At 42.5% G+C, this 17,648-nt stretch overlaps 1 protein-coding gene across 3 annotated transcripts in view; it reads right to left on the bottom strand.

Moving 5' to 3' along the window:
- The window catches only part of LOC119011199 (cGMP-inhibited 3',5'-cyclic phosphodiesterase A-like), a 56,696-nt gene extending 39,332 nt beyond the window's left edge, over nucleotides 1–17,364 (bottom strand). For 2 of the 3 annotated variants that reach the window (XM_037084145.1, XM_037084150.1), the window contains exon 1: nucleotides 16,133–17,364. In XM_037084145.1, coding sequence (XP_036940040.1) covers nucleotides 16,133–17,170 — 1,038 coding nt within the window. In that variant the 5' untranslated portion in view covers nucleotides 17,171–17,364. Of the gene's footprint in view, nucleotides 1–9,111; nucleotides 9,198–16,132 lie in introns of those variants that run through there. The other variant, XM_037084170.1, reaches the window with a different exon arrangement.
- Between the last annotated feature and the right edge of the window lie 284 nt (nucleotides 17,365–17,648).

Below are 17,648 nucleotides of genomic sequence, written 5' to 3'. Positions count from 1 at the left end.
TCTTTGCAAGTGTTCATACAATGCAGCCTCAGCAGTGCAGCCTCCTTGCATAAACGAGGGAAAAGGAGGAGGAGGGAAAAGACGTCATTATGTAATTTATTTTACAGCACTTTTATACTTGCCGACTCTAAATATTTACCAGCCCAATTCAAATACAGTGGTCTAGAAATACATTCTAGCCTCTACGCTTCACTGTGTGAGATCAGACAGCTGCTCGAGGTAAGTGGGAATTCTGACTTTGAGTGTCGTTCTGTTGCACTTTTTCTGGTAGAAAGTTGAAAATGTTCAAGTTCTGGGTCATGTGCAATGCAGCGCAATAACAGATAAACTGTATAAACTACCAGGTGTAATAAAGCTAAAAGGAGTGCTGTCAGTCCTGAGAAGAAGTCTAGTCAGGCAACATAAATGAAAAGGCCTGCGTGGGTGAACTTTTAAGTGTGTAGGGGCTTTAATATCATCATACGGCGGAAAAGAAAGTATTATTTTTAGATTTTAGGCCTGTTGCCATTTGCAAAACCCACAGGAAACAGCTATTTTATGGCTGTTTATTTGAGGAATTTCCCAAGGGAAATATTAGCCCAGATCCTGTCATGGAGGCCTGTAAATACAAAGTAACCACAAAATAAGACAAAGATTTTTATTATTTCTCTAATATCCCTTCATTATGCTGTCCTTGTATCGTTCAGTGATGCATACACTGGGTGTTATCTACTCCATATGAAAAGCTTTGACGCTTTCTGGTGTGTGCGCACAAAAGGATAACACTAAGAAAACACCAGTTGGGAAAGACCAAAGACAAGAGGAAAGACGCTGAGCAGCAAACTTAAAGGAGAACAAATCCATAGAAAGAAAGCGGCTCTTCTGGGTATCCCTGTCTTCAGGCTAAACTAAAGATACTCAGCATGTTTCACACCAGAGCAGCTTCATCCAATAAGGACTTACTCATTGAATTCCTTGCTGAATGAGACAGGACAGAGAGGGAAAAAAAGTAGGAGGATAAAGCGAAAGAAAGATGCTGAAGAAAATAAGCTGAATGAAAAAAGAGGGACACACACTGACATTAGCACAAACTGCATCAGGCCTGAAGGAACAAAACCAGCCACACATTTAGATGTGTGTGTGTGTGTGTGTGTGTGTGTGTGTGTGTGTGTGTGTGTGTGTGTGTGTGTGTGTGTGTGTGTGTGTGTGTGTGTGTGTGTGACGGTGTGTGTGTGTACCATCCTGTATACACATCACAGCCCAAGGCCAACTCCTTCTTCTGCTTTCCAGATGAGAACCAAGCGCTCTCTTGGTGACACTTCACCACAGCTCAGAGAAAACGGGGTGCCATTTATAGAATGAATCCAATTATTTCTAAATACTGAAAACTTGACCTGAAATAAACTCTCTGCTCCATACCGGGTTAAACAAACCCTGAAAGAAAAGTCATGAAAGAGCCCAATGACCTGGAAATATAACAGATATGGTATGTGATCTGCTGGTTTTTGAGTGTTTTTAACGAGAACATTCCCAATTAACTACAAAGTCTTTCCAAATTCCACAGTGCAATAGAAAGAATAACTTGATTTAGTTTGGGTTAATAGTTAATTTCCTTTCCCAATCTGCCTGCAGGGTTCTTGCCAATAGACATTTTGAAAAGTGTTCCGGGTCTGAGACGTGACGCTAATGTGGACACACCTTAAACCTGAGGGGGCAACTCCACCGGTTTCAAAAAGAAGTGATTGTATATAAGCTTATGAGAAAATGACCCTGCATCTCACTTGATTTATCTTCTTCAATACAGCACGATGCTCATTTTGTAAATTAAGGTCCCATTTAAAACAAGACATAAGATTTTTGTATGTTTTAGATCAAGACCAGTGCGAGTCCCACACAGCATGACACACAGACAATAAAATGTGGAACATGCAAATGATAAACACTCATTGAATTGATCTCAAACAACCATATTCTCATGAAAGCACCCACAGAAAACATATAAAAATGCCACTTCATTCACCTCTTTTGTTGTCATATGTACTATATGTGTGTAGTGTACCATGAGAAATGTCTGTTTCCTGGGAGAGTCTTGTTTTTCCACAGAAACCAACATTAAGTACAGTATGTAGCAAAAATGACTCAATACAGAGCTATCCCTGCAGATCAGGTCCTCCAAGCATCCTCTTTGTCTGAAGACCAGGTAGAAATGTGGTCGATTCCCAGATGAGACTTAAACCTTCAACAAATGGTCTTGGAACCAAAGACCAATCTCAAGTACTACAACACTACCAAACTCAAGGGCTTCAAAACGGTAGTCCACAAACCAATGAGTCATGGACGTCATGGGGCTCTGTCTACTATTTATTATACATTTTGCTTTAATAACTGTATAATCCCAAAAATTCAGTCAAATTTGAACACACAGACATTATACACAGATTTTAGATTATGTTTAATTTATACTTATTTATTATGACAACGTTATTATTAACACATGTAATATTATCTATTATCATCTCCTAAGTCCATCATGAGCAAATGTCCATAGATCTGCCTGAATTCATAGAAAAAAGATGCTCCTCTTAAATCCAGAACTTGCCTGAGAATCTGTATAATTTTAGGATTTCTGCGGTATCAAATTACTCCAGTGATAGTTGTTTGTAGTTCCATGATTACAGTGTAAAGAGATACTGCTAATAGCTAATTCAGCATACTTTAAAGGTGCCAATTTAGCATAATGTGAACAAACTGAGCTAAAAACAGCTGTAGCCCACAGCACAACTTACAGAGCAAAGTATTATAGGAATTGTATTTCCAGAAGTTAAAACATCATTATCAATCATATAGAAGTAAGATAGAGTATAATAGTCTATCCAAATCCATTCATTTTAATTATTTTGCACACACAGACGGATGTGCACGCACACACAAACATCGGCAATGTCTTACATAACGCAGTGAGTGATGGCAGCTGAGGACAAAAAAATGCTGCCTTTGGCATTTGTCCTGTGAAAGTTGGACAGAGAGAGAAATCTGGTGAGTGGGAGAGAAAACAGAGGGACAGACAGCCAAAAAAACAACACAACAGAGAGTGAGACAGAGAGAGAGACACACATTTTCTTGACTACAGATGCCCATGTCCTGAGGCAAAATGCCCAAGGAGGAAATATTAACGCTGCAGTCCAGTCACTTTCATGTCTTCTCAGTTTTTCTATTTAATTAAGAGTCACTTAAGCTTTTCCTCAGATTACATGCTGCAACTTGAAACTATGAAATAATGCACCAAAGTTCTATATTTCATGCACCATGTCAATACCCCTCGAAGCTCAAGGCAAGTTCATACTCATATGAGGAATCCTATCACTATGCAAAGGCATACCGTATTAGATAATGTGATGAAACCTTGTTTGGTTGAGTTCTCTCGGATTCTTCTCTTCATCAAATTCTGGTGTACATCGGCTTATCTAATAGCTACTGAGAGTTGCTCGGAATTTCTGAAGAATAGAAAACCTGCACTGATCACGTCTCCCTGATCATCCTGACTTGTTTAACCCTCTGCTTTTTTTCTTTTTTTTTTTTTTATCACTGCGACGTTACCACAGCAAGTTGCTGTTTCACGCTAATCGCCATCTTGTTTACATATGCTTCCCTTTGAGATTACATGACAACACATCACTGAGCTAATTTCATTACATCACCAAATGGTATCGTATTGGCAATTAATGATGCATGTGATAAGATAAGCTCAACCACAGTGACGGTCCTCCAGTAAGAGACAAAATGCTGAAAACATATGTGTATATATACATATTTATATTACTGCAATGTAACTAAATTACCTGTCAGAAAATAGGGCACATATCATACTGAAGTAACCTCATACTCTCTTGTCCATCATTTATCGGTCCACTTCCCCATCATCATTACAATAACTTCAGACTGAGTATCAGAGGAGCAGGTACGTCTCTCTCTCTCAAAGATGCAGCATTTAAAGATGCAGCTTGAGCATTTTCATGTCCAGATGAGACCCTGAGTGGACTCACTGTCTCTCAGCACAGACAACCTCTGGCAATTAGCCGCTGTATGTACGTCATCAGTGTGTGTCTGCAGCGTGAGTGTGTGTGTGTGTGTGTTTGTGTGACTGTGATGTGTATGTGTGCATTATGAGGGATAATGGAAGGGAAAAACACTCCCAGATGCATGTGATGCAATTATACCCTTGATTATCTGATTGGGTAATCTACAAGCAGGCTGGAGGCGTCCAAGACAAACACGCTGTTGGCAGACTGTTGACCGAGCATAAACCACGAGGCAGTGTGCACGCGCGCGAACACACACACACACACACACACACACACACACACACACACACACACACACACACACACACACACACACACACACACACACCTGTATTTACGCAAGCATACATAGATATAGTGAACGCAGTGGTTTGTATGTGTGTCTATGTATGTTTTATTGCAGTGTAGTTTATTGCAGTGTTGTAGTGTTTGTGTGGAGAGACAGACGTCACTCGACAGGGTCAGTGATCTAACCCACAGTGACACTTCAGCTCAGTCTGAATAGATGTCTTGCTTTACGAGGACACGACACATCTGGGAGCTTCACCAAGGCCAGGCTTGGTGGGTGTGTGTGTGTGTGTGTGTGTGTGTGTGTGTGTGTGTGTGTGTGTGTGTGTGTGTGTGTGTGTGTGGGCGTGCGCACATACACACGCGTGCGTATGTGTGCGCGCAAGTGTGTGTGTGTGTGTGTGTGTGTGTACAGTTTGTGTCTGCACGTGTCTTCATGATATGTTTGTTGTACATACTTCACAGGCTGCTCAGAATATGCCTTGAGTAGAGGCTTCTTAAGAAAAGAGTATCCGCTGTTAGACTAATGTCCTTTTTGAGCACAAACACATGGAAAACCTAGTAATAGTAATAACCTGATAATGAACCATGTATGTCTCCTTTGATATAAAGCATACTGATTAGTGCAGTTTTAAATAATGACAGCTGGCATTATATGGGTTCTTAATATTTCAGGGACATTTTTACAGCCACCAAAACTCTGATGAACTAACTAACTCTAACCTCTTGACATGTCTGAGTCCAGTCTCAGGCTTGTACTGCTCTTTATGTCATTCTGGTTGTAGTCTTACAGGTTGTCTGACAGGTTTATTTCAGTGACTTAAATGTGCAATATTAACAATTCTACATAGAATCTTCTTGAAATAAATAGATCATTATTACAACAGAAATCGGTCATTTTATTCAGGATAACAGTGCGATTCATGTGGTCGTCTGTCGCTGTAACTTCCCTGGAAACATCAACGGAACCGAACATGTGAGTGAGAAAGGAAGTCAGCCAATGTAACTTAATGTAAAGCTGAAGACATTTACCTGTTGGCGGGACAAATTAAGGAATTCTGATTCTGACTCTGAATAAAATGTTAATACCTTACATTGTCTGAGAGCAAGTCTGACAGATTTTTATCATCAATGGTGGATGTTTAATATTGAGCAGCAGCTCCCATGATCCCACACTACTTCATTAATACGTTTTTTGTTTTCACCAAAATTTGATTGAGATTTATACAGGCTAAAACATCAATGACCGCGTTCACTTTTATAGAGTTAGTGAAAGATAGGCGTGGAGACATCATCACCATAAAACACAGGATAATAAATGGTAAAAGGCACAACTTTTATTTGGTTCTACATTTAAATGAGAATTCTTACAAATCTGCCCCTGAAATGGTGTCACTGTGAGAGATTACTAAATAAGTAATGCCCTCCCTGCTCCTTTATCTTTTTATTATTTTCAGTAAAACTCATGGAAATACCAAGGAACAAACAATGATTTGCCCTCTTAACAAGCCTGTGTAATGTATTTTTTCCACTATCATCCCAAAACAACGTCCAGATGGGAGGAATATTCCTACAGTTCCTACAGCTAGGTAACTTAGTCAGGAACACAGCCAGACCGCAGAGCTCTTGGGCAGCTCTCAGGTAAGTCTGTAGGTGTTAACATAGTCTGCAAAACAGGTCATAGCTCTGAAACATCTCACACAGATGAGTAAATGCCATTTGAACCGATACCGGTCCAAGGACCTTGAATTTGGTACCGGTAGATACCCAGTGGTACCTTTTTTCCGTACTTTACTCATTCTCTTACCCAAAAAATGTAACAAAACACATCGCTTCCACCTGGAAGCAGCTGGAGAAACTGTTTTTACTCTGTGCACTTGTTCAGTCTGGCTAACTGGAGGAAAATGTAGAAACTGATGAAATATCAGCACACTACTGGAATATATAAAAAATATATATATTATGTGTGACCTGGTGTTTCCTCAGATTAGACTTGTTGCCCCGACTGACAGTAACTTTTTCCCTTTTTCTCTCCATAATGTTACTCTAAAAAGGTGCTCTCTCAGGAAACAAAACTTGGCACTGAAAGTTTCACGGTATGCAACCCTGCCATTTAGATTTAAAACTTTTAAATACAGTATAATGTTCTTGCCTCTGAGCCCCTTTCTCATTCTCTGTTCCCCAAACTGCACACAGAGTAAAGGAATAGATTGAAAACTGGGAATCCCAAATCATGTTGTTAATTTCAAGCTGACAAATGTAGTTAAAACTAAAGCACTCATATACATTAGTTGGAGCAGAAGTGTCTGCAGGTCTTACCTGCTGACTGAGACTGTGTACATGAGTGAGAGTGTTTACTGTTGAAAAGCATACAGACATGCAGACTGACGTATGGACAGATCTAGATTCTGCTCGACCACCCCCGCCCCCCGCTCACCTCTCACCAAGCATATTTTGGAGCTAAAACACACCATTGAATCGAGTAACAAGGCAATCCTTGTCCAAGGCCACCAAACCTCATTTGGACAGCCAGCAGGGAAGCCACTGTGTGTGTGTGTGTGTGTGTGTGTGTGTGTGTGTGTGTGTGTGTGTGTGTGTGTGTGTGTGTGTGAATGTATAAGCACGTGTGTACAGTAGTGGCCAGTCCAGGTTAAAATTATTTGCTGCTGCCTCTCAGAAGCAAGCTGTGGAGGCCTCTCTCTCTCTCTCTCTCTCTCTCTCTCTCTCTCTCTCTCTCTCTCTCACGCACACACACACACACACACACACACACACACACACACACACACACATATTTTTTGCCCGTGCTGTCTTTCCCCGCCCCTCTCCTCTTCACTGTGGGAGCATATGGCGTTGAGCCATATACACATTACGTGGAGACAAACACACACGGCACACATGCACACACACACACACACACTCAATATCTGTCGCACAGACCCAATGCGATCAACACAAAGTCGTCTCCACAGCCATTCCCTGTGAGAGCTTGGAGCGTTGGTGTGTTTAGAGCAGCAGTGAGGTTGAACACGGGGACCAGATAGTTGTCCTTTTTACCATCAACACTTCTGCTGTGCTTGGCAGCAGGCCTCCTCTCACTCCCCCTCTTTTCCTCACCCTCCCAAGCAAATCTTTCAACACTCTCACGTTCCACTCCCCTCCCTCCCTCCCTCGCTCGCTGCTCCCCTCTCACGCAGTGGCTCCTGCATTAGGTCCCCTCAAGCTAGTTTGTCCCTTCCTCCTCACTCTCTCTCTCTCTCTCACACACACACACACACACACACACACACGCACACACACACACACACACACACACACACTCTCTCTCACACAGATCTGACGGCTGCTCGGGGCTGGATGCAGCCTGTGCTTATGCCAGTGTGTTCTTTTTCTTTAAATCACGTCTTTTCTTAACCCATCTTTTCCTCCACTGTTCGGTTATCCGAGGCGTAAATGATACATTCAAGAAACCGTCAGCAGCCTCTCTATCACAGGCCTTGCTGCTAAATTCACACATTTTTATCACCTCTTTTTTTTTTTTTTTTTGCTTTGCCCTTATTTCCACACATCTCTGGCTTGTTTTCTCATATTCTATAGCAATGAACAATCAAGAGAGCTAGAGCTACTCCCACAACAGACTTTGCATTCATCAGTCTCTTTTAATTGATAAATTAAAATCTGTAATTGATGTACCTGTATTTTGAATTACAGGATCATCCTCTTATCTGTTTCATACTTAGCGAGAGCCTGCCAACGAGCGGGCGCTCATCTATCAATCATTTAGATCAGTGGTTCCCAACCTTTTTGAACCCAAAGATGACTTCTGGTTGCTAAACAACATTCACAGGACCACCTTCCCAAATAAATTAGATCAAACTAAATGAGAAATAATAAACTACAGTCGACACAATGTGCTTGCTGTTGTTACATCATAGGCAACGCTAGCTACAGTAGCTTAAAGTGGCAAAACACATTTGTCATGTGTCCTGATCCGTGTGGTGATATTCAACCCAGTAGCCAGAATAAAATGCTGGCATTTAACATTTCTATCAACCAATGATGCGTTTTTCATTTGTATGTGTCACTGACTAAGTGCCATATTGACATTTCTACAAAATGTGTCACATCACGTTCACATGACATGTTTTATCAGTCAGTGAAGGAGGTGGTGGTGGAGTAGATGACACACTGCCAGGCCAGCGACTGCTGTTCCAAGACTGCGTTTGTTACTTTTGTTAGTGTGAAGCCACCTGACATTTGTGATTAAAACTTTTAGTGGGTATACATGCACATAAAATATGCTACTACAATGCAACGACCGATAAATTAAAACATCTCCCTCCCCGCTTCTCTCTGTCTCTGTTTGTCACAAACACACGCACAAGCAGAAGCATGTCATATCTGAGATGCGTAACAATATTCAAATGAAGAATGTCCTTGTATGACAGGTGCAACTCCTGCTGCTGCTGTTTTTCTGCTCACCATCAGCTGGTAACAAACTCTCTACAGTTAAGATGTATTGTTCAGAAATACAGCAGGGTGAAGTCACAACGCAACCTCACAAATAAAATCCCTTTATTATCCATGTATATGGTCTAACAATGGGAGATGATGGCTGCAACAGTGCACTCATGCCAGATATTGCTACTAGTGTATCAGCATGAACAGAAAATGGCAACGATATTAAACCACACGTCACTGTAAATATTTTCAAGACATGATAACACCTCTAAGGGTCGGCTCATAGATTCATTTACAATACCTCCACGAGTGGTGAGGCCCAGACGAAGCCTTGTTAGAATCTGGGGACATCCTTGCTGTTTTAAAGCATCTGTTTAGAGGTGACATCTGAGCACAATATGAATGAAATAACATGAAGTTAGATCACATGATTAAAAATTATATGTACTGCACCATAAAATATGCAAGAAACCGATGTCCGTTGTCCGCAAACGAACCAACAACTAGCATTTGTGTCCGTAAACTGTCTTAGTTGCCTAATCTTAAAGCACACCTTAACCATGTTCTACCTGCTCTAATCAGTGTTAATCTAACAATAACCCTGTCATAGTTTCAATGCGCAGAAAGAAAAAAAAACCAGAATCTTCAAATATCAGTGTTCCTCTGGTGAAAAGGGTTGTCAAATCCTCACTGGGTTATGAATTCATGAGAGGTAAAAAATAAATAAATAAATATATAAAATAAACAATCTTCTTCTCCGTGATTCCACTGAAGGTTTAATAAGCCTCGATGCCACACAAAGTCAGATCAGCTCCGGCAACCGGAACAGCTTTTGTGTCTCCCTGGAAAAGTATTTGCGTCAATGGGAGAATGTGGGTCTTCCCTCAAATAGATCTCGGAGCACATGTCTCTGCTTCAAAATCTCCCTCCCTCCCTCTCATTTCCTCTCCTCTCTCATGCAGATACTGTATATGATGATGAGATGATGAAGATGTTATGCAACACAGTATAGCCTTCGTGGCCTGACCTCCATTTTGAAATGACTTTCAAAATTATAAGAACGCTAATTTGTCTCGCCCTGCCGAGCTTTTGTACTCTGACATGTTTACAGAGTCACGCAACTCATCCTGACTTGTGAGAGGAAAAGAAAGCTGCACAACTAAAAACATTTAAAAAAAAACAAAAACAAAATGCTGCCGCTTTTTTTAGACCTTCTATTTATGGCTGTCGTTATCTTGTATAGACCGAGTGGTTTGCAATTGCATGTGACCTGAAAAACCCACGAGGCAGAGGCCGTTCCCCCCCCGAAATCCCCGTCCCACTGAGACCCTGGCTAAAACACAAACAACTTCTGTCAAAACACAGGGCCTCTGGGTGGAGTCAGCGCAGAAAGATCATCAATCCTCCAATATTATGACTCAACACTGCATCATGTTGATAGTGTAGAAAACCTCTCATTAGCTTCACAGAAGCTCATTTGTTCTTCAACACCAAAACAAAAAACCCCTTCACCGTAAAGAGAAAAGAAGAAAAAAAAATTTGGGGCTAAAGCCACAGAGCTGATGCTATTTTCCAGCTTTCAGTTGAGCAGAGTGACTGTCTTGCCTCTGGCTTGGCAGGCTGCACCAGCCTGCTTCATAAATACTGCACAAGTAACGCTTGATGAAAACCCCCGCTTCTCTCAGGTACAACTGCACTCTGGAGAGCTTCATTATCTACAGTATGGATAAACTGTACCTGCAAACTGTGTGTGTGTGTGTGTGTGTGTGTGTGTGTGTGTGTTTGTGCCAGAGAGAGGCTTCAGACCAACTGCTTCCACTCACTTGTTAAATGTCTTTAAATGTCTGCAGTGTAAAGCCTCATGTGAAATGAGCCACGGCAGGTTTGCAAAATGGGCTGACGAGACCTCACAAAAAAAGTTTGACAATATGCAATAGTAGCAAGATGCATCAGGAGATGTGCAAAGTGTTCCTAAAATATTGAAACGATGAGAGCAGCGGCTCTTACTGTCTGTGTCTGGAAACTTCCTGTGTGCTCTGAAGCTGCAGGATATGGTAAAATTGTTTCCCGATTAGTGTTAATGATCATCATCATCTAATAAAATAACGATAATGTGATGTTTGTTGGTGTTGGTACCAAATGAACGTTTTCTTATAGAGAAAAAAGATTTTTGATTTATCATGAAGTTGAAGCTTCTGTGATTTGAATATTGAAACTTGAACATGTTGTAATTTTGATTATATATTTTTGACTGAATTTGCAGCCCTGATCAGTAGGTTAAAGTGAGCCCGGGCCATATAATATTTCTAGAATTAGATGTTATAAATACTGTAACTATGACTTTATGATTCATGACCATTTTAAAATATCACACCATGGCCACAGAAGAAACTTGTGTGTGACTGGATGGTGCATTTTCATTAAAATATTAATATATATTTTGTCAATGAGGAAACTGTGAGCACAGTTCACTGTTTGACAACAGCGTGTCTGCCTTCCCAAACCATGAGTAAAACTAACTAACAAAGTGTCAAACTCAATTAATTAATATTTATACATGACTGGTGGAACAGTGCCAGTGAAAAGGGGTCACTGACAGCGACAAGCCAGCAGAGATTTATCAGCCAACTCTGCAGCTCTTTCTAGCTTTCCAGCCTCCTTTAATATTTGCTAATTTTTTTGGCCACATTTGTTGTTTGGGCCGAGGCTCGCCGCTCTCGTCGACGCTGTTTCCAGCAGCAGCAGGCAGAACTTTTCAAGACAAACACGATGTTCGAGCTTTGCAACAGCAGACTGACCAACTGCTAAAGAAAGTCAAATCTGTCGGAAAATAAAAACCACAACAGAGCCTGGACAATAGGAGTCTGGAAACAAGCATTGTTTATTGGATATATGCACACTTTGTTGTGGATTTTACTGATAACAGACTTCAGTTAACTCCTTACATTCATCAAAGTGTATTTAAAATAATTCATCATATAATCATTTTGGCTAAGGAGCAGTCTGTTTGTTTGTGCGGTTCACGTCGACACCTCCATGTTCCTCTGACTGGGCCCACACTTTACAAAGTGAGGACAGGTCGCAGGAGGACAAGCTGTCCTCAACATCTGGTCAATTGTGAGAGGTTTTTTTTTTAGTTTAAGCATTACATTTTTAAAGTTTAATTTGTCACCAAGCCATGACTGGGTAGCACGGGTAATGGAGCTGTTCTAACAGAGCAGATAGTCCACTAACTCTGCGTTCCCTGGATACCAGTTAGCAACAAGAAACCAAGAGTCAGAGGGCTGATGTGGGATCAGCTCTAGCTTCCAAATGAGGGAGTGAAATTTTGGGGGGGTGCGACAATGCAGGTGATTTCAGATCAGGGAACTCTGATGTGCTGTGGGGCGATGGGCTTCTTTTATAAAGGGTTAATTCAACGGCTGCTGCTATTGTGATTTGTCCATCTTGCTTCAGTAAGGAGGTTGTTTTCTTTTTCTTGTGTATTTTATTATTCAAAAGCACAAGAAGACCAGCTGGAATAAGAGCTGTAACAACACAGCTGATTCATGTGTGTTGGGGCAGGGACACATCTAAAACAAACAGAATTTGTCAATCCAAAGAAAATGAGTTTCCAACTAATTTGATTATCAATTAACTGTTCTATTAATCTTTAAACAAAAGTGTTCACATTTGCTGGTTCCAGCTTCTTTAATGTAAAGGTTTCCTGCTTTTCTTTGTAATTTATGATGGTAAATTATGGGTCTATGGGTTTTTGACTGAAGATGGCTCATTTTTGGGGGCTCTACGTAATTTTGCTAGGCACTTTTTCACGTTTGAATCTGAATCTGATCAAAAGTCTGATTTGTTCTTGTTAAATATCAAAACAACAAGGATTTAAATCTGCTTTAAAGTAGTGATAAAGTCTAGTCAGAAGGCACCCACCTCTAACAATAAGTAAACAGAGTCAGACATCGTCCCGCTCCGAGGTGTATGCACCCCAGAGCATTTACCCTGTCAACCACAATCACACCACAAATCAAAAGCAGACAACCAATGAGCCGTTTAATGACTGCTACCAAGCTTTCATTCTCCATTACATTTTCACTCCCTCGCTGGTCTAAAGTCTACAAATGAGATCAGGACAAAGTTGCCAACACAGAAAAAAAAAAAAAAAAAGAGCAGCGTAATCAGCGAGGATTACGCTGCTTCTCTAGCTAAGCCATACATGGGTGAGTGTGACACGAGCTCACCCACTCGGGATGATCACTGTGATTCCCCGCCTTCTCTGTCTCCCGAGCTTGCAGTGTAGTCCCCCCAAATCTCTTGGTGTTTATTTCAGTTTGTCACCAGAGGGCATAAGCATACTAGGGGTCAAAGAGTGCAGGAAAAATTAAAACCCTCAGTGCAGGTATGAAAGGACGATCACTTGTTTCAGTGAGAGGTCAACACCCCAGCCAAAAACGGCAACAAACACGACCTGACATTATATTTTCATGACCTGCAAACGAGAGCGAGTGAGGAGGAGTGACTGCACACATATCATCAGAAATCATGGACCTCTCGCTCGGCCTGACAGATGATAAATGTTTTCCTTCCTGTTTTGATTTTTATCAGTGCATTTAGTCTTAAGTTTCCTTGCGTGTGTTTGCACTCTGAAATAGACTGGTGATATGTCTGACTGTTCACTGCACAGTTATAACACAAAGCACAAAATGAAGATTTGATGTGTTGATGCTGTTGCTGCAGGGCATGCCACGTCTCAAAAGCGCCCTAAATTGGGTCTCACTTTTTATTTTTTTTTGTGAACACGCAACTTTCTGTCAAGTCATGGTGTGAGACTAAAATCCAAACTGACACCCAGAATGAGAAGTAGATGGAGGCTCAGTATCGCTGCACCACAAACAGAGGACCCTGGTAAATATAGATCTACAGTAGGAGATGGAGAATACTGAAAAGTGTATACGCAAGGCTCCAGACCAATGTTTTACACTGGTTGGTTTAATTTCTCAACATATTATTGAAATGATTTTACAAAGGAATAAAACATATGGTTTTCTTCAGTTAAGGTGCATGCAACATGAAATCGCAGTACCCTCAATTGTTCAGAAAATAACCTGCTAAATTTCAGACGCATGAGGGCGGCCAATGAAAATCTTTAAGTCACCTTGACAGATTTTCCAGCGCGTGTGCAACCAAAGCCCTTATACATCACAGTAACACTGGCTTTTGTGAAACAAAAGTCAAAATATTTAACATAGGACTTTGAACAGTTCTCTCCCTTTAACCATAAAAATCCCCAAATCATGGTATGTCAGCCTACAACTAGAGTCAATCACAATCCGATGCGACGTGCAGTGCACATCTCGGCTCACTTCATAATAACCCTCCTTAATGAATGGTACATTTATGGTAAGTCAAAAATTAGTCACTAGTTATTTGATGGTTAACCAACAATGAAATGCTCTAAAAAACATTAATTAGTTCACCCAAATATGAAAATTCAGTCATTATCTACCCAGCCCCAGGCTGATGGAAAGTCAGGTGAAGTTTTGTATTCACAAACATTTCTGGAGCTTCACAGCAAAACTGTGTTGCGGCATTCTCCTAAACAACTGAAGTAGATGGGAACAAAAAAAAAAAGAAAAGAAAATGTCCCCACACAGCTCTCTCCAGAAGCCCCAAGATGCAAAATTGATTTGATAGAGATGTAATTTACGTTCATTGTAAAGCAGAAATCTTCATGGTAGCAGCTACACGTTAGCAGACACCCAGTCTGAGATCAGTGGTGTTAATAACATCTGTTCAAATCTATTTGGGATCTACAAACTAGCTGAACATGCTGTATGGAAACAACTTATTGTATTTTTCCAGTTTTGTTTTTTTTTTATTTTTTTTTATATATATATTTTAAAACAAGTCCCGTCTGATTCTGCTGTTTAGCAGAATACTGAAGTTCTGTTTTTGCTGTGAAGACCCAGAAATATGTGGACTATGAAATCTGACTTTCAATCAGCATGGAGGTGAGCGGATAATGACTGAATTTTCATTTTTGAGTGAACTTATCTTTTAAGCAATTGTTGACATGAGTTACATCTTTTAATGGCAATCTAAGTCATGTTCATATATGACTTACACGGTATGTATTAAACCATTTACAAACTTTTAGAATTGCTATTGTAACTTTACAAAAATAAATATTTAGTAAGCAGGTAATTGTTTGGTAACAGGCATACAAATACCATTGCCTAAAGTTGAATTAACTATAAACCTACCATTTATTAATGATGGTTAAATTATAATCAGCCGCTCACACCTGATACAACAATCCCAAACTGTATCACACTTACATGCCAAAAATAGAACATTTTCTATGAAAGAAATAAAACAGCAAACCAAACGAGGGTTTCTGAAGCTGAAAGCTATTTTGGGATGGGAGCAGCTCAGGTTGGATGACAACCAGGGATGTGCTTCAAGCTGTTAGCTCACTGAACCAGCGCTCAGGCTCATTCATGGCTTTTTGGTCCCATCCAGCTGATGATCACGGGTCACACTGTAAACACCAATCGCTTAACTTAAAACAGCTGACAGATGAGCTGAACAACGTGGACATTTAGGGTCTAATTCCAGTCAACACATCAGAACGACAGTCCTCCCCTCTGCTGATGTCTCCGCTGCGGTAACAAGAGGAGTTTCTCCTGAGGATCACATTCACCTCCATCATGTTTAAAGTCTGCGAGCTAACACGTGCGCCACACACCACTGGCCTCTCTGATAAACAGACGCTCTCAAAATATTTAGATGTGACCTCACACCTATGCGTGCGCGCACACACACACACACACACACACACACACACACACACACACACACACTGAGACACATCATGACTTGTGTGCTGAAAGTGCACCATCCATTTGCTTATCAGCAGCACAGACACAGCGCGCACAGCACGATGATGATGATGATGATGATGATGATGATGATGAGCAAACGAACAGCAGTGTCACGGTGAAGGTAAACAGCAGTGTTTTGCGCGGCATAGAGGAGAGGTTGCGATTCGAAATGACATGAATCACACACACACACACACACACACACACACAGCTGAGGAGCTGACGGGTGACTGTGGAGCAAACACGATTTGATAATAATAACAAAGCGTCTCATTAAGAGCTGTGCTGTCCCGCTGCCATGAATGGGACGCGCGTAAAGCTGTCACATGGAACACGCCAAAAAGCACTCCTGGTGTATGAGCTGAAGGTCATCAGCAAATAAATAATAAACACACAAGTTGTTAAATGTTGTGGTTCGTGTGTCCGAAGAAGTTGGACGTGTCTTACCTGGTCCCGCGGAATGCAGGGCAGCGAAGTCCTGCGATGAGACTTGCTGTTGCTCTGACTGTGAGCCATCATTTCCGAGGCCGCTATGGAGCTGGACCTCCGTCTCCTTTTGAAGACAGGGATGTCCTCCTCCTTCGCCCCGGTCACAGAGCCACAGCACCCCGTCCCGCTGGTCCCTGAGGCCGGCAGGAGCCGGTCAGCATACCTCGCAAGCAAAACCCCCAGCAGCCCCAGCAGGTAGGCCAGGTAGGGTCTCCAGCTGGCCCGGACTCCGCACAGAGAGACGAGAGAGACGGCCCTGATGACGCTAATGGAGACGAGGACGGACACTCCCTGACGCAGCCGGACGACCAGCAGAGCCCCGCTGCCCAGGCAGCCGAGGACTACCAGGGTTGCGGGGACGGAGAGCAGCTGCTCCTCGGCGCCGCGCAGGAGGGACTGCGCCGCGGCTTCGCCCAAGTGGCACAGCGCTAAGAGAAAGAGCGCGGTGCGGATGAGCAGCCCGCAGCGAATCAGATACAGCCCGACCCAGAAGAAGGCACATACGAGTGTGAACACGGGAGAGACGCAATAACACGCGGAGAGAAGCAGCTCCGCCGCGCAGTCCGCCGCGAAATGAAGACGAGAGTCGGAGCCGCTGCTATTTCCGCTGCTGCTGCTGCTGCTGCTGCTGCAGCCTGCATCCCAGTCGACCAATCTGAGCAGCAGAGCGAGAATAACGGAGACGGAGGCAACGCAGACCGCAGACGACACTCCTCGGCGAGTCCATGTCACGGCGAGTCTGAGCCACGACTGGCTCCCCGCGTCCTGGTGCAACGGGGTGACACACGTCTTCACGTAGCCGTTGCGCTCCAACGCAGCCCGAGGACATTTTTCATGAGCGCTCCTTGATGAACCTCTGTCGCCGTCTGCCTCCAGGGCCATCGCTGTCAGTCCACGCGGGGATATAAAGGATTTCAGCCTCTGTGTGAGTGTCTGTCTGTGACTCCCATCATCATCATCATCATCATCATCATCATGCATGTGTCCCGCGCGCATGTGACACCTGGACACCTCGCCAAAAACAAAAGTTCAATAAGTGTGCGTGTCATTAAAAAAAAGAAGAGAACAGAAAAGCGCCGCATGACGCGCTCACAGCGTGTCTTTGAGTGTGGTTCATAACTTCCCACCATCACATTGGGTCTTATATTGTGTTGCCCCCTGATAGTCAACCAGTGAACCAAAAACGCAACCCCTGGCGCTTCACACATCTAGGCCACTGCCTCCACTCATCCACATAGTCTCTCCCCCTCTCTCTCCCCTCCTCCTCCTCCTCCTCCTCCTCCTCCTCCTCCTCTCTCCTCCCACTACACACTATCCCCTTCTCTGTGCTGCTCCGGTGATTCCTCCTTCTGCAGGTTCCCCTCTCTCAACCTGGACGGGACTCAGATCGCCGTGGATGGATGCCATGTTTACAGGGGAGATTTCCTGGCTTGTTCTGGAAGATGGAGCGGCCCCATTGTGTAAAATTAACTCT

The sequence above is a fragment of the Acanthopagrus latus genome, chromosome 2 (assembly GCF_904848185.1).
Source record: "Acanthopagrus latus isolate v.2019 chromosome 2, fAcaLat1.1, whole genome shotgun sequence".
Taxonomy (NCBI): domain Eukaryota; kingdom Metazoa; phylum Chordata; class Actinopteri; order Spariformes; family Sparidae; genus Acanthopagrus; species Acanthopagrus latus.
This window is presented reverse-complemented; position numbering and strand designations above follow the sequence as displayed.